The 26,033-nt window shown below is 47.7% G+C and overlaps 1 protein-coding gene across 6 annotated transcripts in view; it reads left to right on the forward strand.

Moving 5' to 3' along the window:
- sash1b (SAM and SH3 domain containing 1b) overlaps positions 1-26,033 on the forward strand; it is an 85,124-nt gene that overhangs the window by 57,386 nt on the left and 1,705 nt on the right. For 2 of the 6 annotated variants that reach the window (XM_031580635.1, XM_031580637.1), the window contains 19 exons: positions 9,166-9,294; positions 9,622-9,672; positions 9,956-10,005; positions 11,658-11,698; positions 12,223-12,309; positions 12,528-12,643; positions 13,120-13,218; positions 16,905-17,037; positions 17,378-17,564; positions 17,928-18,168; positions 18,496-18,570; positions 19,115-19,261; positions 19,903-20,032; positions 20,285-20,454; positions 21,147-21,353; positions 21,621-21,771; positions 22,406-22,537; positions 24,027-25,576; positions 25,812-25,943. In XM_031580635.1, the coding sequence (XP_031436495.1) occupies positions 9,166-9,294; positions 9,622-9,672; positions 9,956-10,005; positions 11,658-11,698; positions 12,223-12,309; positions 12,528-12,643; positions 13,120-13,218; positions 16,905-17,037; positions 17,378-17,564; positions 17,928-18,168; positions 18,496-18,570; positions 19,115-19,261; positions 19,903-20,032; positions 20,285-20,454; positions 21,147-21,353; positions 21,621-21,771; positions 22,406-22,537; positions 24,027-25,576; positions 25,812-25,943 (3,828 nt within the window). Of the gene's footprint in view, positions 1-300; positions 434-3,904; positions 4,020-6,434; positions 7,386-9,165; positions 9,295-9,621; positions 9,673-9,955; positions 10,006-11,429; positions 11,566-11,657; positions 11,699-12,222; positions 12,310-12,527; positions 12,644-13,119; positions 13,219-16,904; positions 17,038-17,377; positions 17,565-17,927; positions 18,169-18,495; positions 18,571-19,114; positions 19,262-19,902; positions 20,033-20,284; positions 20,455-21,146; positions 21,354-21,620; positions 21,772-22,405; positions 22,538-24,026; positions 25,577-25,811; positions 25,944-26,033 lie in introns of those variants that run through there. The other 4 variants (XM_031580639.2, XM_031580638.2, XM_031580636.2 and 1 more) reach the window with 4 other exon arrangements.

A 26,033-nucleotide genomic window follows, 5' to 3' on the forward strand; every position in this document is an offset into this window, starting at 1 on the left:
TGTGACTGTGTGTGTGTGTGTGTGTGTGTGTGTGTGACTGTGTGTGTGTGTTTGACTGTGTGTGTGTGTGTGTGTGACTGTGTGTGTGTGTCAGACAGAGGCAGTGTGGTCCGCCCGGCTGCAGCTGGAGAGAGCACACAGCTCCACCCTCGAGGGCGTTGTGAGCGTCAGCAACCCTCAGCTCCACGGCCTCCAGCCCTGTGGCTCACGCTGATTTATTACAGCAGGACACCCCCACCCCTCTCCACCCATCCTCCCTCCCCTCCCCACCCCACCCCCTCACCAGCTCCACTCTAACATGCATTGTTCTCCAGCTCGGAGGGGGAAACTTTGGCAGGAGTTGAGTCTGATGGGAGTTTAGTCCTGCTGCCTCTCTGCTGGTTCCACTGAGAGAGTGAACCAGCGTCGCTTCTGGGAGCCCTCGTGTTCTGTGGTGAGTGTCTTTAGAGAGTTCTTCTCTGAGGCTTGGCAATGTTCTCTCTGGTGAGTGTTTCGAAGTTCTCCCGGAGAACTTTATTCAGTTGGTTGTCAGAGCGCTCTGGAGCATCTAGTGTACTTTGGTGAGTGTCTTGAGTTCTACCGGTCTGTTTTCTTTGCGACGCTGTGCAGTGTTGTGCTTGTTCTTCTGCTTGTCGCGTGAGTTCTCACAGAGGCTCCTGGCTTGAGCAGCTCCAGCCCTGGGAGTTGTGCCTGATCTGTGATGGTGGTGAGCTCATGTTTGGCAGGCAGATGTCCCAGAGACACCGGGGGGGGGGGGGGGGGGGGGGGGTTCTGTAAAGCCAGAGTCCCTACATGCCCTGCTAAAGCTCTCTGGAAAGAGTTTGGACTCTGATTGTGATGGTCCGAAGAGGGGGGGTGGGGGGTAGAGCAAGGGAGAGAGAGAGAGCTCAGTTAGCCTGGGAAAGTGAGACCGTCTCTCCCACGCTGGGTTGTGGTGCTTGCTGGCTGTGATGACATTTTACACAGTGTCGTAAGACACAATAGGCTTGTTTTAGCTGTGTTGTATAGTCTCTGTTGAAAGGTTGAGTGCTGTAATCTGTGAAAGACTTGGTCTAGTTGGGCTGCAAGGTCATGCTGGGCTTGTCTAAGCTTTACTGTGAGGTCATGTCAAGTTCTGTTTGGGTGGACTGATCTTGGCCTTGCCTTACTAATCAGAGGATGGGGGGGGGGTGATGACTGTAAAATCTTTACCCCTAGCCCTACTAGTATTTAACTTTATCTGCAGATCAGAAGTAAACCAACTGTTGCATTTAAGGATAGAATGAAAGGCTTGAATGTCCCTTCTGTTGGTCTTGGTTAGCTTTTTAAGATGGCAAATTGAGAACTATGAATATGAAATGTAACATGTATCCCACCATTACTGTCATTCTTTCATGCTTTCTTGTCCACTGTAAGTAAGTAAGACATGTTGACAGTTCTTAAGTCATGTATTGACTCAACACAGATTCCGACTTGATCTAGAGAAGCAGACAGGAAGAGGGATAGAGAGTGACAGAAAATGGGAAGGAATGAGAGGGAAAGGAATTGCAGACCAGACCAGCCCAGAAAACAAGAAAAGAAATAGAAAGAGGATTCAGTGATGTTGCAGGAAGGGTGTGGAGGCATGGGGAGGAGAGGAGCTGGCCACAGACTGTAAAAGACAGAGAGAAGGAGAGCGAGAGGGAGAGAAAGAGAGGAAGACGGAGAGAGAGACAGAGAGAGGCGAGCTGAGGAGGAACACATGTAGTCCATTAGAGATCCTTCAGCATAAGCGTTTCAGTAAGCCCCCGTTTCCTCTGGGCACCCAGCCACTGTCAGGGTCTCACATGTGCACTCCAGGAACGGCCCAACGTGGGTGAAGACAGTGTGATGACTCCTTCGCCTTCGGTTTAGTTAGCCTGTTTCCTCTCCATTTTCCTCCCCCAGTCTCACTCGGTCCTCTCGTTTGTGGCAGTTTATTCCCCTTACCCACCCCACCACACACTCACACACACACACACACACACACACACACACACACACACACACATATGCAAACTCTCCTCCAAATAAGTCTTTGTGTGTGTGTCATTTCCTGTTTGAACGTGCCAAAATGCATATCGTCCACAGTCTGGTTTGGAGTGAGAGTCTCAGTTCCAGCTCGCTTAAAACAGCGCCTCATACCAGTTCCCACTTACATGACCTGAGCACCAAGACCGGTTTCACACCCAACCCACCTGTTCCCAGATCAGACGCTGGAGGTTACTATGGGCTGTGAGAACCACGGCGGCATCTCTCAGATGTACTTTCAGTCATAGCTAGTCTCTGTCAAAACCTCGCCTAAAACATCTCTACCCAAACCTGTACCAGGTGAACGTCTGAAGCCTTTCAGATCAAATTCACATGTTTTATATTCACAGCTGTAAGTAAGGGGTATTTGCGTGCTGTAAACCTCTCAAGTGTTTATTCATTGATGGTTTAGATATGTATTTGATCCACATATGGTGCTGATCAGTGTCCCGTTCTGAGTAACGGCCTAGAAGTGAGTCACGCTGAGGGGGGAAATGATTTGTCTCTGAATCTGTGACGGGGGATTTGGGATTGTGGGTCAGCCCTCGAAGCACATAGCCTGTCACCACTTCTCCAAACACAGGGGGGGGGGGGGGAATCGCTGTCCCCTAATGCATTCGTGCAGTGACACACGCTCAGGAACACATAGTTCACACACACACACACACACACACACACACACACACACACCACTATCTCTGTCAATGAAGATGAGAATTGAGCCAAGGGATGTTAGGTCATCTCTCAGTTATGCTCAAAATGTTTCCTCCTTTCCTTCATTTAGGTTCAACAAACCAAAGCTATGCAGATCGGGGAAAAAACGTTCTCCGAAATGTCAATGCCTATGATGGACAGACAGACAGATCCATTCATACTGTACACATAAATATACAGATACCTGTGTATTTTACTGTGTACAGATACAAACATGTATACACACGGAGAGAAATGCAGGGAAAGAGATAGAGAGATATAGAAAGATGGTCAGGTACAGAGAGGTAGACAAAGACACATAGAAAAGAGAGGTCTTTGCACCTCTCTGCAGGGGTCCTCAAGGGCAGAGAACCCATCCTGAGTGTAATCACCGCTCCAGCAGAAAGCCATTTCCCTCCTGCCCAATCCCATCACAGCTCACTGATTCCCCAACACTTCTGAATCCCCACCCAGCCCAGCCCACCTCCATCACGCCTCAACCCCAGCCCCCCATCCTCAGCAGGCTGATTGGGGTGTGGGGATACCTGGGGGACAGGGGATTAGATGGGCTGAATCCCCTCTGAAGCTCTGGATCTCACACAGGTCCTCTCATTTCTTTAACCCTTACATCACCGGGGGATAAGCCGCTTAAACTCTAAAGACTTTGGAGGACTGAATCAGGTTATATGTGGCTGGTTTTGTCAAGGAGTACATCATCATCATGATCATCAGAGATGGCAGTTCTCCTAATACAGGACAGCAGGTTGGCCAGATTCGGGGATTTTGATGTAGGTCAGAGCACCTTGATGTCACTTATCATCAAGTCTGCATGTGAACAGTGAGGTTTATTTTTCTTTTGGTGGATCGCCTGAAGGATCGCCTCCTCCTGCCGTCCCCTTTGTCCTTCCTCACATCCGCCCTTCTCCCCAGAGAGGAGGAGTGGAGCTTTCTGCACAGCAGGGAAGCAAGTGATCCAAACAGCCCCCGGGGGCTCTCTCATATCTCACAGGCACTCCATATCCTCTCATTGTCCTGCTGAGTAATTACCCATCATGCACCCTGTGCTTTAGACTTTAATCAAAGATGACGGGCGGCAGGAGCCCCCGCCAGGCCCAAGGTGTTGATAACTAAATGGGTGCTGTGATCCAAGAAGCGTGGCATTTTAAAGTACTGCAATCAGACTTCTGTGAATGACCACAATTTAATAATAACCTCATCTCTTCAACTTTGCAGTGGTGCAGGAGCCCAAAGTGTGAGCTCTCATGAAATCATTACCCAGTTAGCAGATGGTAGAAAGGGTAAGTTGACTTTATTTTCACACCCATTGTCCACCCAGTGTCAAGAGGGTAAGACCTCCATGAGAAAAGAAGCACTGGTAGAGTCCTAACCTCTGACTGAAATGGAAATGGTTGGTCTGGCAGACCACAGTCTGTATGCCAAGGGCTGCGGTGCCTGTGTCTGCTTTCACTGCAACACTGGGCTACACAAGTCTATTACCAGAGACCGTAGTCAGTGTAGGACCCTTCATTCAGTACCACAGTATCAGTACCACTGACAAGTAAAATCATAAGTTAGGCTGTTCACTTTTCTCTATTGCAGGAGCCTCTCTGGTTCAGTTAAAGTTCCACGTGAATCCACAGGGCTCAGGCTGGGGTTCTTCAACCATGAACTGCACAGGGCCTCTCAAACCACTGGCTTGAAACAGATTATGATCTACACAGCAGGTCATGCTACACATGAGAGCCTTCACTATGGAGACAATTAGCCATGTTTGAAGTAACTAGCCCAAACAATTTGAAAACATGTTTCAACTCACTCTCTAGTAATCCAGCCCTTTTGAGTAAATTGAGTACATCTCCTTACCAACCTGCAGGATACACTATGGCATGTATGTTCACTACTACTCATGCCCAATTGGCCACGATGTTTTTCAGCATGCTCAACTGCATGCATTATTGGAGCTTGGGGGAGTTGGGAATGGGTCTGGGGCTGGGGGTGGGGGTGGGGGTGGGGGTGGATCGCTGACGTGCTTCTCTGATGTCCAGGGCCAAGATGGTTCCTCAGATGTGCTCTCTAGTGCCTGACTCTCAGCCTTTCACCCGGTGCCATCAGCCAGACTGCATTTGTGTTTTTTTTCTACTCGTGCTCTTAAGCCGGGCTCGAAGCATGGAAGAAAGAGCCACACATCGCAGACAAAGCAGTGATCATGTGATCGTGGGGTAGGGTGGGGTATAATGGGGTAGTTTCTGTGTGGGGACTGAGCTGAATAGCCCCGTGTGGTGCGTCACAGGGCAGCTCTCTTCTCCGTGGCCTGGCCTGTGCTGCCACATCTCCTGCCGCTCGCTCTGACTCCGGGGCATGTAACTCCAGCACATGAATGCCCCTCTTTCATAGCACACAGCCCAGCAATCATACTGTGTGTGTGTGTGTGTGTGTGTGTGTGTGTGTGTGTGTGTGTGTGTGTGTGTGTGTCTGCATGTGCTTGCGTGCGTGTGTGTGGATGTGCGTGTGCGTGTGTGTGTGGATGTCACTGGGTTACAGCACTTTGTCCTGCTGAAGCCCCAGGAATTTGCATGCAGACAGAGCAAGTGGTGTGAAGGAGATCTCTTGTCTGTTAAAAGCAGCCCATGATGGAGGATGGCAGACCAGGCCTCTAGGTGCCAAGAGCAGTGGTTAAGATGGTCAACTACATGATGAACATTACAGATCTGCCTTTCGCCATTCCACTCCTGTATCACATCGCTTTATAACATTGGTTTTCATGTATTTTAGATCTAGTGTGGCTATAACCCTTCTGTTTCAGTTGAGGTCTGCTAGTATCGTGGCTGAATAGAGTGTGGTGTGTTGTTGGTGTACATGCTCGGCTCAGAAGCCTTTTGCAGCCTTTTCACCTCAGGCTCTTCTTAGTGTCATGTAGTGTACTTGCTTTCTATACAGCACACACTGCATGATGGGCGTGTGGTCATTGTAAGTGCACACGAGTAGCACTCGCCGTGTGTGTGTTGGTGTATATGTCTATTAGTATGTCTGTCCCTCCAAAAGGACAATGCCACAGTGTCTGCAGTGTCTGTATCCCCCGCTACATCAATGCTGACATCCGTCCAGCCACCCACCGACTCGCCTGTGGAATGATGACAGAACTACTTCGAGTTGAGCCATTCCAGAACTTTAAGTTAGATATATTTTACGTTTCTGTGCCATAAACGTCCATGTTGAACAGTTTGATCTACACACCATAGCCGTGGATGTCAAATTTGAGTCACGAAAACAGGAGAAACTGGCTGCTACTGATATCCATTTACATGTATTCATTCAGATGTCCACACAGATGTGTGACACAGGTTCAGAGGCAGTGCAAAAAATATCTCTTTTGTTTATGTGTGTGCATGAAAACACAAAGCTTATACTGTATGGAACTCATACACGTCTGTAGTTGCTCTATCCACTTTTGCTCAGTAAAATAATGAACCTAGACAGCGAGTCATTTTCAACCAATTTGCACATGTGTTTTCCTCTCCTGTGCAGTGTTTTGGATCCGTCTCCCCCACGGTGTCTGGCTGGCCAAATAGACTCCTCTTTATTAGCATGCTGGGAGAGCATTGATGCAGGACATCACGCAGCCCTTCCTGCTTTAGTTAGCTGGATCTGAGGAATATGGATGGAGTGAACAGAGCTCAAAAAGATATAGTTACTGGGTTATAACGGCATGGTCTGTCGGCTGCTGGTTATTTGAGAGAGCCTTCACAGTTGTGTTTGTTTTCCATTTACCAAACGACAGCAGTGGTGCTACACATCACTAATCATTTAAGCTCGAAGTGTTTTTTTTTTGTCTGCTGGAGGACTTTAAAAGCGATATGAATATACTGTAGCTTGACTACACTAAAGGGAGGAATTGTTTTAGGCAGTTAAATCACCGAGGCCACCTGTTGAAACAGCAACAAACATTCTATGGATTCTAACTTTGTAAATGTAACTATTCTGCAAGGAAGTCGGCGTTGGACCACCAGAAATGGCGAACTTGGTGTAAAAAGACCGATTACCACAATAATAAAAAATGATCATAATACATCTAGAGCAACGTTCACATAAAGGCTGGGTATTTTGGATCTGTTGTGTAATGAGCATTCACTCCATATGATATGTGTTTTATTTCATAGTTTATTTTACTACAGCGTAGAAAAATGCTTTGCTTTTCAAACATTCAGTAGGCTACACTTTTCTGGTACGCTATGTGTGTTATTATGATGCCTACTGCCTACCATGGGTGGGCAGTCCGAAGAGTTGGGAAAGAATAAAACAAAACCAAGTCCGGGATGGAGCAGGTCCGAGTCAGACACATGTGGCTGCCTTACAGTGTTGCTCAGATGTTGACATTTTAGTCACTTTAGTCGTCGGTCAAGTGTTATTAAGGATACTTCTATAGAATCAAGTGCCCTTCGGGAGGCATGGTACATTTTCCAGGAGGAGCAGGATTTAAGTTTTAAATATTCGGATTCACGAGCGTTACGGTTGGTGTCTGTTGTTAGCTAAAGTCACGGGAATTTCGACGGCTGTGTTTTGTAGTTATGGAGGAGGAGGAGGAGGATGCTACAGAAAATATCTATTCTGTGTGTCATGCTTCTGACAGCTTTCGTAGTGTATGGGCCGATGTTATGAATCTGCTGGTAAGTTGGACAACCTTTTCTTTTGTTCACGCACTGTAAGTAGGAGCAACAGGTGTGTAATAATAACCTAGACATAAATCTGAAGTGTTTTTAGCGTCAGATTATAAAAGGCCATTCCAAATTCACCTGCCAATCTGAATAGTTTACAATCCGTGCCTTTTCTCTGTAGTCACTATAGCGATTTGGCAATAATTTTAAAATAATGAAATACTATTTGCTATACTCAACACCAAAACTACACGTGAGGCGATTCCTACAGGGGAACAAACGAGTGTTCATAAATTGTTTATAGCATCACCATATTGTACTGTAGAATATGTTCAAAAACAATGGAAACATTGAAATATTCACGCCAACAACCTTGAGTCAGGAAGGCTACTGAGTTTTTGTGGTAATAACAATCCCCTTGGTTTGCACCACTTATGTAGCAATATTATCATTATCATGTCAATGCTCTGGAATTCTTTCCACTCAAAGGCTCCAGGGACTTTATCGACCACATGCCTTTCCACAGACACAGAGTTTCTGTAAAACCACCATTTCTCTTTTTCTCCATTTTCAGTCATCTTGAAGTTGTTATTGTTGGAGTGCCAGTCTAATACCAGTATACAGTAGGTGTAATGGGCAGCAACGCAGTGTCCGTGGGCAACTCTAAACCCTCGACCTTCAACCTCTTGTGCCAGGTGAAGGAATGTTTTTGACATTTCTCAAAGGTTCCAAGGTAGTCTTGAGGCCATATGCTTCTGCTCTCAGAGAGGATTGGGCTTTGACTGAATGTTCTAGAATCAGAGTCCACTTCCCTGCGGTGTCTGCCAGGCATGCTCAGTTGGACATGGAGTGCCCCACACAGGGTATCTCATCATATGTGTCCCCTTAAGAAGAGCATCATCTTCTGTGCCGTGATGTTCCTCACACTGGTAACACTGCTGCAGACCAACCTGCCAGTGGTCCTCAGAAAGATCATGTCAGGGACATATATGGCCCATGTTCTGTGTTCTGTGCCATACTAAATGCATAGATTTGTTCTGTTCTATAAAGGTCATGGGGGGCAAGCAGTACTATGTGAGGAATGAGGTGTACGTGGCAGACGCTGTTGTGACTCGGAGAGACTTATGGATGAGGGAGCTCAGGAGAGGCTTGAGAGAGGGTAACTGCGTCATGGCCCATCTGCGGTCACAGCTGAGTGAAACTCAACTGTTTGAGAGAGAGTGTGTTTGTGTGTGTGTGTGTGTGTTAGAGAGAGAGAGAGAGAGAGAGAGAGAGTATGTATATGAGTGTGCATATATGAGAGTGTGGAGTCATGTGACTACTGTGCAAGTAGCACTCGGTGTGGTTTTTGGAGACTTAGTTTTTATTAAATTGCTAAAATGCTTATGCACCCATTGTTTTTGAGAATGATCGATATGCCCAAGTACCAGCAGCTTGGCAAACATTAGTTTAGCCTCTCAACTTGTGGCAGGAGAAGTTTTAGCCTTTAGTTGTGTGCGAGTTGGTTTGTTTGCGTGACGGGATGGAGGTTTCAGTGGAGGGCCCTTAGTGGAAATATTCATATGTGACTCCTCACAGAATTTCCACTTAAAAGCAGAAGTTTTGCCCAGATGAGAATTGAAGACCTCTTCCTCAAACTTGCAACCATGGTATTTCCTATAATAGCCCACGATTACTTTGTGTTTGTGTCTGTGTGTTTGTGTTTGTATGTGAATGTTCGTGTGTGTTGTTTGGGTTGGTTAATGGAGACACTGATGAACATGCTTTTGTGCTTTTGTCTCATCTCTTGAAGGATGGCTCTCTTGGGAACATTGAGGATCTGGCACAGGAGTACTCCGAATATTATAGCACCTCTCTCAGCGACGTCTGCAACAGGATGGAGGAGTTACGCAAACGCAAGGTGGCGCAGGACACTGAAACGGTACAGGCCGACTGACTGTGTGTGTGTGTGTGTGTGTGTGTGTGTGTGTGTGTGTGTGTGTGTGTGTGTGAGTGTGAGTGTGAGTGTGTGTGTGTGTGTGTGTGTACGGTGCGTTTGTACTGAGAATGTGTGTGCCCTTGCACAGCATATATAAAACACCAAGACACAGCATTCCAGTTGCTCCTAATGGATTAAATGCATGCAAGTTCATTGCACTCAATTGTGTGTTAACGCAGAACATTCATACATTTTGAAACGTGGGTCCCCTAAGATATATGGCCACTCACACTCATCCCCCTCTCCTCTCCTCCTTCCTCTGTTCTGCAGGCCAAGATTGAACCCATCTCTACCTCTCTGCAGCTGAGATCAGAAATACAGGTGAGTCACCACACAACAGTTCATAGCAGCCAAACAACAGCTACATAATATGACAAGCATTTTTATTTGCTTAAATAAATAAGATAAATAAATAAACTTCAAAAATACATAAATATATACATTTATCTACTTCACTTCCACAAAGATAATGAGTAATATGTGAATTGCTATAGAGGAAGTATAGTAGTATGTGGCTGTAAAAGGCTATTAAGTGTTGAGTATGTGGCTGTAAAAGGCTATTAAGTGTTGAGTATGACATGAGTGTCTGTGTTCGTCCCCGTAGGAGTCTCTGGGCCTCAGCAGTGCCATGTCCACCCCAGAGACGGAGAGAAAGTAAGCATCCTCTGAACCACAGTCTGTCAACAAGTCATGTAGTAAATAAGTCAAGATTCTGTATCAATAATCAAATGTACTTATCTTTCTGAAAGGATATGTGTATAGTTTGTTGACTTGTTATTTGTTTCTGTGAGACATGGGAGGTGTTTTGGTTACTTTTGTGATTACCCCCAAGTAATCAGTCCCAGCTGAAGCCAGGATTACTCAGGACAGCTAGTCATCTCTTAGTCTGTTCGGGCAGCTTCCAAATATGTACCCTATGTATTTCTCTGAGTCACATACTGCAGACTGGGATCCTGACCCCATCACACCACATCCCCTGTCCTATCCGCGCATGGAAGTGGGACTTTGTGCATTTCCTGCTGACCCCTCATATGGCCACTTGAACCCCCCTCCCCTCCCCCCTCCACCAACTCACACACACATCCAGTCCACTTCCTTCCGGTCATTGTGTGTGTGTGTGTGGGGGGTGTGTGTGTGAGAGGGGGCTTAAGCTACTGTAGGGGTAGGTGGAGGTGAGGAGGTTGTGATGATAAGTAGTCTTGTCACCAGGGCGAGGTGCAGTGGGTCACATGTGTTCATTTAGTTCATCCTGTGTATGTGGGTCACGTTTTCCAACTGCCGATAAGAAGACAGACAAGGCAGCTGGAAAGCCCCTGGATGCAGGTGTACTCATCCCGGAGCACTGTGCAGAGGAAAGAGTCAAATGGCCAGTGTCACTGAACCACAGTTCTCCACAATGATTCCCCCTGGATGAGACAACGTCCAAAGCACCTTCCTGAGGGTCAGCAGTGGGAGGTTGTTTTATGATTGTATCCAAAGTCCTGAAAAGCCTATATATATATATATATATATATATATATATATATATGACACATCTAAGCAAGCAAAACTAAATCAAATTGTTTCAACTATTCTTTTTAATGAGAAAAAAGTACAACAGTTACAGTACACTTCATTTGTACTCTTTTCAAATGTGTGTTTAGACAACAACAGCATAGGTCCTCCCTAGGTCCTGAAATATGACTGGGGTAAACAGTATTTACCCTCACCTGTTCCCCTCGGGCGGGCACACGCCCTCGTCTGGCCAGTCCGTGTCACTGCGGCCCCGAGGGGGAGTGATAGTCGCTAACCTCAGCAGCATGCGTCAGCTGAGAGCGAGAGGAATGCGCGAGGTGAAAAGACGCGGCCGGCGTGTGAAAAGCCCCTATTGTGTCAGGAGAGCCCCGGCCAAAGCTGTCACCTCACAGCCAGCGAACAACAAGCCCCCGCCACGGTGCACGGAACCCACACTTCTTAGCCGCAGCAGAGACAGAGACAGAGACAGAGACAGAGACAGAGACAGAGACAGAGACAGAGACAGAGACAGAGACAGAGACAGAGTGCATGAGTCTAAGGGAGAGAGGGAGGTATAGAGTTTTCGAGGACGAGAAGAAGAGAGAGACAGAGAGGGGGGAGAGAGGAAGGGTGGGAGAGAGGGAGGAGAGGAAACCGTTTTTGTTCCTGTTGACTGAGAGATGATCGGAGCAGAATGAGGAGGATAGTGTTGGAGAACAGGTGATGTGAAACAGAGGTGCCTGGCGTGAGGTTTTTCATCAGAGTTTTTGTGCACTTGAGTAACAGGTTGTTTTTGGGTTGTTTGTTTGTAGGCTGTCCATGCACAAGTCAAGCTCTGAAGATGGCATAGGAGGTAAGTTTGCCTTCTTATGTTTTGTGTACTTCTATGTGTGTGTGTGTGTGTGTGTGTGTGGGTGCGCGTGTGTGTGTGTGTGCATTTGTGCGTGTGTGCGTGTGCGTGTGCGTGTGTGTGCGTGTGCGTGTGTGTGTGTGTGTGTGTGTGTGTGTGTGTGTGTGTGTGTGTGCGCGTGTGTGCATTTGTGCGTGTGTGCATTTGTGCGTGTGTGGGTGTGGGTGTGTGTGCTTGTGCGTGTGTGTGTGTGTGTGTGCGCGTGTGTGCATTTGTGCGTGTGTGCGTGTGTGTGTGTGTGTGTGCGAGTAGTTGTTACTTAGAATACAAGCTTCCTATGACAGAATTTGCCATATCCATTTCAGGAACACTTACTGTACAGAACATTAGTGTTGTTATATTTGATAGCCTATTGTGTTGCCGACTGCTGACCAGTCTTTAAAAATACCTGCCATCTGGCCCGCTTAATTCAGTGTCCTCATCAATCATCAAGCCTGTGCTTACCCCAACCAATTCCCCCTATTCAGGAAAGGCCGACAGCAGAAAGAAGAATAAATCTTTCTGGCAGAATTTCCGCAAGTCTCAGAAAGGAACTGGAAGGCAAATGTCAAAAGGTGCGTCTCGTGCTTACTTTTGCAAATAACTGTTCTGGGAACAGCCATATGAGGTCTGAGATATAACCCTTTGTAGGACTAGCTGACATGGACCCCACAATAACCTTCATCATGCCCAAACTTCCAAACTTGAACGCTTGATGATGATGATGTTGTTGTTGTTGTTGTTGTTGTTGTTGGTGGTGATTGTGTTGTGACCCTTGACCTTTGTGGCACAGGGGGGGAGGACCTGGGCTTCGTGGCCAGTGAGATCACCATGAGTGATGAGGAGCGGATCCAGCTGATGATGATGGTGAAGGAGAGGATGATCACTGTGGAGGAGGCTCTCGCACGGGTAGGCGGACGCTGACGCAGCCACCCTCATGATCACAACCCTGATGACACAAGCATTTACTCACAAAAACACTGATAGCAGCCGGATTGCTGATCTTTTTAGATTCACTGTGGTGTTTTTTTTTTTTTGCAAACTTATGACACTATTCAGTAGCCTGGAAACTTTTTCCAGAGCCTGCCTTCCATGTTTATACCTCTATAAAAGCCTTGCACCGTTTTATTTCATCACTCGTGCATACTCGTTTCTACTGCAAATGTGTTTCTGCTTCAGTAAACATTGCCCAGTGTCGCAGCTTCGTTAAGGTTAATAAACGCCATTCATGGATCATGATTCTCCTGTTAAAAGAGCCCATTGTTTGTGAGCCTCTCTTGAGAACACAATATTGGTCTGTGTTTGTGTCTGCCTGCCTGTCTATGAGTTCCTGAATAGTCAAAAAGAGTCTGTCGCTTCTCTCCTCCTGCTCTGTTTTGGCTCAGCTGAAGGAGTTCGAGAGCCAGAGCAGACAGGCCAGCAGCACAGACACGGCCGAGTGGAACCACAGCTCCAGCCCCTCAGTCAACGAGTCCAACAGCAACGTGAGTATGACCTCAGCCGCCACACAATGACAGTTTGCTAACATTATCACAGAATCCAATACTCAGGGTTCCAGAGATAGTATTAAGACACCCAGGTTTGTGTTTCTGTCTGTGTGGTTGGGCACAGACATTTCTTTCGAGATTTGACAAGGCTTTCATGTTTTTAATCAATATCTGCAAATCAGTTAGTTGAACATCCAGTAAACAAAGGATTGCATCTGTCATCTTATCAAATACACTGTGTTGGGTTATACACGGTGGGCAGAGATCTCTGTCCAGCTCTGCTGCAGCATGGGTGATGGTGGATGGATGATGATGACATAATCACCAAAGAACTCTTGTTCAGCTTGTTTGTGGAGCCTGACACAGACTTGGATGTCCATAAGGGCAGGTGTAGGACTAGTGCTTAGAGGTGATGCGGAGGGACTGAAGGCTGAGCACAGCTAGGCTTATCTCCATGCTGAGGGACCTGTTCTCACTGGCAGGCACCTGTTTGTGTGTTTGAGGTTTGGGCTGCAGGCCTACTGCAAACATTAACGGTACCATATGACCCTCCAGTCCCGATATACACATGCCACTTTGTCTAGCTTTATCCCACCAGCAGTAACTCCATTTTGTTTTACTCTGTTTTCCTATGCATCTATGTTGGGGTCCCCTCTCTCTCTGTGTGCTGGATACGTACTGGTGGCCTCTCTCTTTCTGTCACACACAAACACAAACACACACACTCACACACTCTCACTTCTCTCACACACAAAGCCATACACACACACACACACACACACACACACACACTCACATTCTCTCACACACACACACACACACTCTCACACTCTCACTTCTCTCACACACAAACACATACACAAACACACTCACATTCTCTCTCACACTCTCAATTCTCTCACACACATACATACACACACATACACACACATACACACACACACACACACACACACACACACACACACATTCTCTCTCACACTCTCAATTCTCTCACACACAAACACACACACACACACACACACACACACACAAACACAAACACACACTCACATTCTCTCTCTCACACTCTAAATTATCTCACACACACACACACACACACACACACACACACACACACACACACACACACACACACACACACACACACACTTGTACACAGGGTCCTCTCTCCCAGTGGCTGGGCCTGCAGGCTGTGTTTGTATTCATGTGGCTGAAAGCTGAAAGCTCTAGCCCCCATTGTGCTGCTGTGGGAGCTGAATGCAGGCCTGAGCCTCTGTTCTGCAGCCCGCAGCTCTTTTCCTGCAGGGGGAGAGGGGTGGCATGGGGGGGTCAGCTCTCATGCCGCTCCGCTCCCCCTCTCTCCCTCTCTCTCTCTCTCTCCATCACGCTCTCAGTTCATCACTCTCTCACTTTTTCTCACAGTGTTGGTCTCTTTCTTTTGGCATTTCTCCATCACCCTTTATCTGTGTCCTCCTCCTGTTCATCAGTTGTCAGCTCTCTTCCACTCTCTTTCCATCTTGTCTCATCTCTTCTCGCTCTCGCTCTCTTTCTCTCTCTCTTTCTCTCTTTTTCTCTCTCTCTCTCTGTCTCGGTCTTTCTCCTTCTTAATGAATATGTCTTTATCTATTCTGCTTCTCGTGAACCGTGTCCCTCCATCTCCATAATTTCCATCTCCCTCTTAGTGCCGTCTCCCTATTCTGTCCATCCATCTCTCCATCTATCTCTCCGTTTCTCCACCCAAGCTCTTGCACTGCTTTTCTCTTCCCCGTCCGCCCCTCTCCTTTCCCCTGAGAGGGAAGAAGCCGTTTCCGCCCGCGTGTGTTTGTGACCTGTGTGTGAGGACACTGGTAATTGTAGACACATCTGGAATGTAGCAATTATGTGGCGGCGCTCATAGCTGTGACATTTAGTCTCTTTCTGAAGATGAATGCCACATAGGCACGGCAGTGGGCCTGCCCGCTACTGTGTGCCAGCCATTAGCACTTGCTAGGCAAAACACCATTCATCTCAGTGTGGCGGCTGTTAGCGATAGCATATTAGCATTCCGGCGGGCCAGCAGAGCTCTGTGGGTGAAGTCATGCGGCAGCGGTGTGTGAATGCTTTTGTGTGTGTTTGTTGTGTGTGTGTGTGTGTCTGTGTGTGTGTTGTGAGTGTTTCTGCTGACATGGCCTCATTATGTAACGGATGCTGCCATAGCAGCGACACACCAAGCAGAGCTGTGGAGAGAGTTTTATATCTGCATCTCTGAGAAATGAAAAGTTATTTAAACACGAGGCACAAGAATAGCCCGCGCCGTGGTGCATGGGGTTTCCACTGTGGAGACCACAGAGAGGGCCGAGGCTGCTTATAGCCGCTGTTAGAAAGCACGGCGCGCTGTGAGCCCCACACGCTGCGAGGGGGGTTTTCAGAGCCGCGCTGCACTGCCACGAACATTCAAGAGTTATTTTAGTTGACATAAATATTTCATGACCTGTATCAGGAGGAAGCTTCCAGAATAGTTCCAAAGGGAAGGGGAGAGCGGGCAAGTGGATGCACTGACCCCTGAGGAGAACATGAGGTCACTGGCTGTGTGGCTGTGAATATAACCCCCCCGGGTTATGTGCTGCGGACTGTTGACAGCTGAAAGTGGGGGGAGAACAGATAACCTTAAGGCCTCTTGCTCCCCTGCTCCCTGAGGCATGCTGGTGACTCCTCAGCACCTGGTCTGCTCCTCCTGCTCCTGCTGCCTCAAACCCATGTGAAGGACAGGAAATGGGGGCACATTTGGGGAGGGACTGTCCACAGATAGCAATTACAAGTCAGTCCTACTCATAGGTCCACAGACACACTTGAGTCATCAAACTGTATAAACTCGTCCGTAGATTTTAGCACAAACATTTTGGATACCTGGCTGCTTCTGAAACGGATGATTCTCTGATTCCACAGAGACATGACAAAGATAGACAATGATGAGCTATGAAAACAGCAACCATCAGTAGAGCCCTGTGCGAATGGCATTTGATTGACAGCTGGCAGTGTGCTACAGAGTATAATGGAGGGGTGATGGTTCATTCAGTTACATAATGTGCTATGTATACTGGTGACTCATGCCACTGGCGTCATGTAAAATCAGCACTGTTTCCATCTCAAAGCCATTTCCTAACCTGGTCTGTATAGGCACGCGCAGAGGAGTCGGCCATGTTTAAATAAACAGTGTCTGCCGTCTGCCGCAGTGGGAAATTACAAGGTGGATTGTCAGGCTCAGAATAGTCAGCCCACACTGATGTGAAATGACAGGACACACGGTGCAGTTACAGTAAAGCAGAGCCCACACCACAGCTGAAGAGGTGGGCCTGAGCACCCAAGGTTATCTTGGGGTGAGTGGCTTTCACGCCCCTCCCCTGTACCGCTGTGTTTTAGTATCAGAGACCAGCCTCAGTGTCTCGGTATCAACCACACGGCTGTTGTTGCCTGCAAAGGTAAAAAAAAAAAATAGTTGGTTTGATGTATTCTTATTAGCGGTCACTGCAAATGTTTCCATCTCCTACATTACTTTACTGTTTCGACAAATACTGACCATGTGTCATCAGATCCCACAGTCTATAATATTGGCGTGGGAGCCTATCTCAAACTTTCGTAGGATTGTCCTACTTGCCACCCCTGAGCAGTGCCCTGATCAGACTGTCATTGTTCTCCGCCAGTCGAGGGAGCAGTCTGAGGACGAGCTGGAGGACTCGGTCACGTTCCGCAGGCTGCACAAGCTGGTCAACTCCACGCGCCGCGTGCGCAAGAAGCTCATCCGCATCGACGAGTCCAAGAAGCCTGGATCTAGAGGTGGGCACCATCACTGGGATGGGGACCTGCACAGTCACTAAGGCATCATCTTTCACAAACGTTGTATACTCATAAGAAGCATCTTACACAAACATTGCTTTGTCGTTTTATCGCACAAATTCTAAATACACAGTTTATGACAATAGCTGCTGAACGACTACTCTCAAGCCTACAAGTACTGTGTCTCTGTACTGTTCATCTTTTATGTATGCTGATGTTGATCTATCGGGAGGCCTTTAAGACAGATTTGCATCTCCTTATGATACCTGTTACCTCAGAAGAGAGCTGCTCTTTTAATGTCTTAATGTCTTCTTCTCCTTCCCGTCTCTCCTCCTCTCAGAGTGTGCCAGCTCAGAGGCTTCTCCCTCTACTGAGGAGACCACTCCCATCTACTCAGGTGTGCAGAGGAAGCTGCTGGTCTCCCAGGGAGATGGCCTGGCCTCGGTGCTGCAGGAGCAGCTCTCATTGGATGGAGACTCGGACAGCCTGACCACCTCTCCCTCCTCCAGCAGCCTGGACACCTACAGGTACAGGCCACACCTACAGGCCACACCTATAAGCACCCATCCACTCAGAGATACAGTTGCAGGTTTACTTACAGTGTTTGGAAATGGCCGAGAATCACATTATATCTCAGTGTAAGAACTTCAGCAGTGATATCCTACACTTTTATTGGTGATTGTCTGTAAACACAATACAAATTCCAGCACATGTAGCACATCCACACATCATCAACCAACACTTAACTACACCTATTATCTCTTTCTCCACCCAGTCACAGTAATAGTTTTAAACACAGGTCTCATTGCCTACTACTGGTATTGAGTATTTCCATCTTAAAACCTGAAAACAGTATGAAACATATGGTGTTTTTGCTTCTGCTCCTGCAGCAGTCACAAGCTGTTCCGGGCCTTTGGGAAGTCCAGCAGCGGAGGCCTGATTGGGACGGGAGGCGTGGCCGGGGGCATACCTGGCCGAGGAGCGGGGAGCCCCCTGGCTCTGGGGGTGCTGGAGGCAGGCAGTGGCTCTTCTTTCTCCGAGGTGGAAGGGGGGTGCGAGGACGAGCCCCATATGTCCCGCTCTGCCACCGAGGGAGAGATGCGACGGGGGCTCAGCCTCAACTACCACGGGGTGAGTGGGGGCAGAACACCTCTGGCGATATGGCAACCATCTACTGTGGCAAGCGAGATTACCACCAGACATGGGCCTACCTGGTATATGTTGAGCCAGAGATTGTGTGTGTGATTATTAAAATAATCACACACACAATCAATCAAATGCTAAAGCATGACCAAGTTATGATAATCACTGTGCCTGCCTCTGTACCTTCATATGGGGAAATGGTGGCTGTACAAACCAGACCAGTATTCTATTTCTCCAGTGCTCCAGATTACTAGCTGTCTGTTCACAATTCTTATCATCTCATTGGGACATAAATCTTCTGGTTTTGTTCCACAGAGGACCTGTAGTTTTGGGGGGTTCGACCTCTCCAACCGCCCGCTGTATTCTCCCAGCACTCTGTGTGACCCCAATGTGAGTACACAGCACACGCAAGACCCTGTCCTCTCAGATCTGCTCTGTTGCCATGGTTACATTTCTAATCAGAAAATTATAGTCCTGGAGAGGCACTTTAAACAATGGTTAATCAGTATAATTAGATTGATAAATAGACAGTTTCTGTGATCATTTATAATAGTGTAACAGGGTTCAGTGTTCAGTGTTCACTGTGCTGAACCTTCTCATGGGAATGTTTTAAATGACTCCCTGTGTCAATGATACCTGACAATGATACCAATGATTTACTGACAATGAATGTTGGTTTTGTTATCCACAAAAATGTTGAATAGATATTTGAAAAATGTTAAGATCTTCACAACAGCTTGCTATGTTACAAAGCTTTAGAAGCAGGCATATTTCCGAGTTCAGCACATCTGTTTTGGTACCTGTCTATCTGAGTAGTATGGAAGAGATGAACCTGAGTATAAGTGTATGTTCGATCTGATAGGGCTCAGGTGCCTTACTGTATTTGAGTGGAATAGAAGCGTGTACACAGTCTAAGGCCCGTGTCCCACTGCAGGGTAAAGGCGGGGAGGACGGGCTGAGGGAGATGTCTCGTTCACCGGCCCCCACGCGGGTGTCTCTGGGGAAGAAGGTGAGATCCGTGAAGGAGACCATGAGGAAACGCATCTCCAAGAAGTACCACAGCCCCGTCAGCTCTGAGCAGGTACCCTCCCCACTGCACCCCCAATCCTTCTGCCCCCCTCCAGCACTGCTCCCAGCCCAGAGGCCTGCCTCTAGGCCCTCATTCCCTTCTGCTCTCTGATACTCTCCAGCAAAAATCCTTCACATTTTTATATTGAGCACATTTTTTTTAGCTCTCTGCATACTTGAGATGTTTATACTGAAAAACACAATGTCATGGTACAGCCAATGCAAATATTGTCGTAAGCTGAGTTCTTATTCTTCATTTACAAAAAAACATTCTGTTTCAGTAAACTTTATTTTGTGACATACACTAAATGCCATTTAGGGTTATTTTTGGACATAGGCAAGAGAGTGGGCGTGTGATTTCATCTGCACAGCTCTAGAGGGCCCTCTGCAGGGCTATATGTATAATGACAGAAGTGAAGGCATTGATGTCTTTTTCTTTCTCTCTTTCTCTCTCTCTCTCTCTCTCTCTCTCTCTCTCTCTCTCTCTCTCTCTGACACACACTTACACACAAACACATAGACACATTCTCACACACTCACACGTACACATGTGCACTCGGGCACGTTCACCTCTCCAAAGGTACAGAGGGACATCAGTCTGACAGTTGTGTCCCCGCCGATGTCTCACACTTTGTCTTTTGTCTGGGTCTACAGTCCAGTCCCATCCGAGGCTGCAGCTCGCTGTCTCCCCCTCTGGACACAGACACCCTGGAGAAGCCTCGCCTCAAGGCTGGGGGCTCTGTGGAGAGCCTGAGGAGCTCCCTGAGTGGACAGAGCTCCATGAGTAAGTGTCTGTGTTTGTTGTTTCATGGTGTATTTGCAAGGTTAGTATGTAAGTATGCACTAGAACAACTGTCTCTGTTATGTGAGTGTTTGGTTTTCGTGCATTTATGTGTTTTGTGCAGATATGAATGTGCTCTGAAAACATGTGCTCTCAGTTTTTATACACATCTGAATGTGCTTTAGAATTGGCACGCACATAAAGGTTCAGACAGCTGCTGAAACCAGTGCCTGGTGGTGTGTGTTGTGTGTCCAGGTGGTCAGACGGTCAGCACTACAGACTCTTCGGCCAGTAACCGTGAGAGCGTCAAATCTGAGGACGCCGAGGAGGAGGAGCTGCCGTACCACGGCCCGTTCTGTGGCAGAGCGCAGGTGCACGCGGACTTCACCCCGAGTCCTTACGATACGGACTCCCTCAAACTCAAAGTGAGACTTACTCTCATCGTCCAAACACACACACACACACACACACACACACACACACACACACACACACACACACACACTGTGCACGTGCCAGCAAGCTCAATGTGGAACCAATCTACTGTGCAGAATACAGAATATTAACAACCTCGTAACAACTGTATTGACTGTGAAGCTGTTTGTGTTCCTTTTTTTGGTAAGCCGTTTCTGCAGTCATCAGAAGTGAAGGTGCACGTTCACTCTGACCACACAGGTCGACTGACAGACTAAAACAGCAGCGTTTGGGTTCATCAGAGCAGCATCCATTTTAGAACTCTTAAACCACAGCAGTTTGCTGCAGCACAAAGTGGCCCTGAAGTAGGGGCTCTGTCCAGTCATCAACACCTCCACTGACTAGCGCTATCTGCTAAATACATACCAATGCATTCCATTGAAGAATTTACATTAATTACTAGTGAAGAGGGATGGACACAGTTAAGTTATACATATTCGATTTATCATTAGTTTAATTTATCAGTGCTTAATGTTTCTGACTGCATAGCTAATGGCTGCAATGATCATACTGGGGTACAATTCACTATATTCATGTCTGTTGCACCTACCAGGGCTGGTCTGTAAAGTAAGACTGAACTGCTGGAGTACCTGGTGTGTTTTCTGATGTGTGCATACCAACGTGCTGCCATTTTCTTCCACAGAAAGGAGACGTGATTGACATCATCAGCAAGCCGCCCATGGGCACGTGGATGGGTCTGCTGAACAACAAAGTGGGCACGTTCAAGTTCATCTACGTGGACGTGCTGAGCGAGGAGGAGAAGCCCCGCAAGAGCAGCCGCAGGAGGAGGAAGGCCCGTCCGCCCAAGCCCACCTCCGTGGAGGAGCTCCTGGAGCGCATCAACCTCAAAGTAACCATGACGACAGCACTCAATAACAATAACAGTGACTTTAATCTAAACATTAGCATAGCTTGTCACCAACCTCCACATAACTGACACCTTGAGATCCTTGAAAATTTTCCATTACGTCTTTTTAATGGATGTCTTACTGTATCAACACTGTTGTTTCTGGGGGAGATCGGTTGTCGACAAGACCTGTAATATTTTCTAATATAGAATGGCATAACCATGTAAGTATGGCTATTGGATTGGTTGATTTGGTGTCTCTTCCTTCAGGAACACATGCCGACATTCATGTTCAATGGCTATGAGGACCTGGACACCTTCAAGCTTCTGGAGGAGGAGGACCTGGAAGAGCTCAATATCAGAGACCCCCAGCACAAAGCTGTGCTGATGACTGCTGTAGAGCTACTGCAGGAGTACGACAGTAAGTACACACGTGCACATACACCCACACACACACACACACACACACACACACACACACACACACACACACACACAAATACACATACACACACACACACACACACACACACACACACACACACACAAATACACATACACACACACACACACACACACACACACACACACTGTGCACGTGACGGCAAGCTCAATGTGGAACCAATCTACTGTGCAGAATACAGATTATGAACAACCTCGTAAGAACTGTATTGACTGTGAAGCTGTTTGTGTTCCTTTTCTTGGTAAGCCGTTTCTGCAGTCATCAGAAGTGAAAGTGCACGTTCACTCTGACCACACAGGTCGACTGACAGACTAAAACAGCAGCCTTGTGTTCATCAGAGCAGCATCCATTTTAGAACTCTTAAACCACAGCAGTTTGCTGCAGCACAAAGTGGCCCTGAAGTAGAGCCTGTCCATAAAGTTGTGCAGATAACCACTGAAAACATCATATGACATGAACTTGTCCATGAAGCCTCCATAAGCACTCACACCCGATTGTCATCCATTTCTGTGATGTTTTCTATAGAATGCATACAGACCAGATGTCTGCAAATAGATGTGGTTGTGTCAACCATAACTGTCTCATTTTCCAGGCAACAGTGATCCGGAGCGGGCAGGAGGCTCGAGCGGCTCCCAGGAGAAGCTGCTTCTAGAGGGGCCCGTCCCCGCCGGTGACTCCCCCCGCGACTCCGGCTGCTACGAGAGCACCGAGCACCTGGAGAACGGTAACGACAGCCTGCGTCGCTCGTGAAACCCCTGTGACCTTTCGACCTTTGAAGCGGGTCACCATGCCTCAGCAGCCAAAGGCGACGACCTACCGCTGACCTTCTCTGTGCTGCTGCCACTGCCGCACCTAGCTGTCCCTCGCTCTCTCTCTCTCTCTCTCTCTCTCTCTCTCTCTTTCTCTCTCCCCCTCTTTCTACCCTCTCCTCCGAAGCCTCATCTCTTTGCCATTCTGTCCCGTTTCCTCTGCTTTCATATCTGCGATAACAGAGGAGAGGAGTCCCGCTCTTCTCTTCTGCCACCTGGTCATCATCCAAACTCTGTGCTCCATCGCTCATCTGCAAGCATGCCCATCTCTCAGCCCAGTTCTCAAGGGACCAGGGGGCTTTTAGAGAAGCTCAGAACTCCAGCAGTATGAACTTGTCTTGTGTGTTCCGTGAAGGGTTTTTGGGGAGTATGCAGGGGGAGGGGTGGGTTTGGGAGTTGGGGGTGTGGGCACTTGCTGATCTTTGTGGTAGTGCTGAAAAACACGAGTGACTAAAAAACTATAGTGTGGGGGGAAAACAAAAGACTCTATACTTAACTTACTCATTGCCAGTAAAACATTTTTTAACTTAATTTTGCTTGGATTTAGTCTTCATAACTCCCTAGTTTCTATGGTGCTCTTGTGAATGTCAGTGTGCCTCTGTGCAGAGTTGACATGTCTGTGTTCCATGCTTGTTCATTTTCATTTTTTTCTTTCGGCCATCTTTGTGTGTATATTTTTTTTCAAGTGGAAAATATTTATTCTTGCACAATATCCTATGATGTGCCTAAAAAAGATGTATGTTACAATATATGCAACCATTCAAAAGGAGATAGTTATATTTACTAAAAAAAACAACAAAAAAACGATACTGTACTCGTCATGCAGGTGGGAGTTAGTTGAGTTAAGGGGTTGTGTTAACAGCTACTGTTAGAGTCTCTCACCACAGAGCAAATACTAATAGCCTGTAGCAGCCTATTCTCATGGTGGTTCAAACTGTACCATAGACTGTCAGTAATTGGACATTGGAAGATCCAATGAGACAGAACCTAGTTCGGGCTAAAAGCTCTTAAGCATGCACTGAGGGGACCTGTGTTTTGGGGGAACAGTGCTGAGAGAGGTGTGCCTCTTGTCATCTCAGTTAGGAGAGTCTGTAATAAACTGCTCTGTCCTTCATCTGTCTGGCGGCCTGCTTCTTTTATCTCCTCAATGGCTCCTGTGTCAGTCGCACATTAACTTAGACATGCTACTTCACATCTGCACATCTATACTGCACTCCAAGTCTGCCATCTTACATCTGCTTTCTTCTGCACATCAAAGCATGCTCTTCTGGCTGCAATACACCTACAGCTGACTCCATGGTTACTGTAGTTCATGTCGTTTTCAGAAGTTAGTGACTGAAATAATACTTTGATGCTTCTGGTTGAGACAATTATATGTTCTGCACACAACTGCTTTTTTCATAGGGAGGAGCAAAAAGACATCTTACTTAAGCAGGTCCTCGTCAGGGTTCGAGTCCAGCCACCTTCCTTCCCCCGAGTCCCCCAGCCTCCCCCTGACCCACCCAAGCCTCACTCCTCCTGGGCAGGAGCAGAGACCCAACTCCCTCCCTCCCCGCATAGCAACCCTGCAGGGCCTAGTGGACGACCGCATGATGGAAGCCGGCACCCTCAGCCAGAGCTTGGACTCCCTGGGAAGCCATGCAGCTTTAGGGTTCAGGAGGTGCTACCAGGCACTGGAGGAGGTCCACCAGGACAGGGAGCTCCAGGGAGAGCCGTGTGGCAGCACAGAGGAGCAGGAACCAGCAGAACCAGCTGAAGCCACAGAGCTGGTCCCCCCATCTCCATGTGAGAAAGTGGGACTCATACAGGTGACTGCACCATGTGTGTCTGAGGCTATGGTGCCAGTCCTGTTGCCTGTGCCCTCAGCATGGGAATCAGTGGAGGCAACACAAGTGCCCTCAGCATCTGAAACTGAAGATCCAAGTCAGGCCCACGAAACATGTGCACCTGGACCAGCAGAAGAGACTCATTTTGGGTCTCAAAGAGAGGAACCAACCCACGTCAGTACAGCCTTTGTGTATGAAATAGACAAACTACCAGCGCCGACTGCAAACTGTGTCTCTGAGCCAGTGGAACCATCACAGCCCAGCGTGCTTTGTTCATCTGAACATGAAGAACCAACACAAGCCAGTGCACCCATTGCATGTGAAGTAGCAGAACCAACACAGTTCACTGCAGCTTGTGCATCTCAAACAGATGAACCAATGCATGCTAGCACATCCTTGTCATGTGACACGGAGCTGAAACATTCAACTGCAACTTTTGAGTCTGAATCAACAGAAAGGGTGCAGCCAAATGCCCCTTCCTTACCCGAAACAACCCAACCATCACAGTTTATAGTCCCTTGTGCTGTGGAACTGGTTTGTGAAGGGCAGCCGCCTGAGAAGCTGGTTCAGATGCCCCCTCCATCAGCAGCGGAACAGCGGCCTTTGAGAAGTCTGCCCCATAGTCCCCACAGCCCTGTGGCACCTGAACAGTTTGATGCCTCATCACCTGCTCAGGTCACCAACTCCACGGAGGTCCGTCAGGCTCACATCACAGTCACACCACCATCTAAGAAGCCCCACACCCAAAGGGGCACCAAGCCCCCGATTCCTGCTAAACCCAAAGACTATTTGCCCAGCAGTAGAAGCTCAATACAGCCACCAGCCAGGGGCCCTCAGCAGTGTCCTGCCACTCACCACACCGCTGTACATTCCAAACCATCTGAAGATCCCACCACTGCTCGCCAGAACAGCACCTCAAGCTCCAGGACATCTGAGAACCTCGGCTCCGCTGTGGATCTGGCCTGTGCTCCTCAGCCACCCCTCACCCCAGGATCTCCAACACACAGGAAGCTGCCAGGTGCAGGCAAGAGGGGCACTCAGGGCACCATGGGACACCTGGAGTTTCTCGTGGAGGAAAAGCTGGCATCGGAGGGGATCTGCCTCACTGAGGAGCCATACTCTGACAAGGTACAGAGATGTGGGACACAATACAAAACAATGTTGCTTCATCTTATTTGATAGAAAATGTTTTGGACGTTAACACTTAAACTTTATATCTGAGTGTGAAAATGTGTTGTCAGAAGGTCTTGAGAGTCATTTTGAATGCATCATTGTTTACGATATTGTGAGCAGTAATCCCATAAGCATTACTGTCTTATTAGTCCTGCTCATAGTGTTCATGTATGGTCTTAAACCCCTGCAGCATGGTCGCTGTGGGATTCCCCTTACTCTGGTCCAGAGGTATGCTGAGGAGTTCAGCGAGGCTCTGGGTGACACAGCCAGGGTCATGGACCACATCAGAGTCCAGCAGCTTCACAAGGAGCATCGTATGGCTGTAAGAGATGCGTCATGCACTGCTCCTACCTGTGACTCAGATAAATTAATATATATATGTATATTGTGTGATAGTGGGCCTGCAAAATAA

Source organism: Clupea harengus, chromosome 14, assembly GCF_900700415.2.
Source record: "Clupea harengus chromosome 14, Ch_v2.0.2, whole genome shotgun sequence".
NCBI classification, from domain to species: domain Eukaryota; kingdom Metazoa; phylum Chordata; class Actinopteri; order Clupeiformes; family Clupeidae; genus Clupea; species Clupea harengus.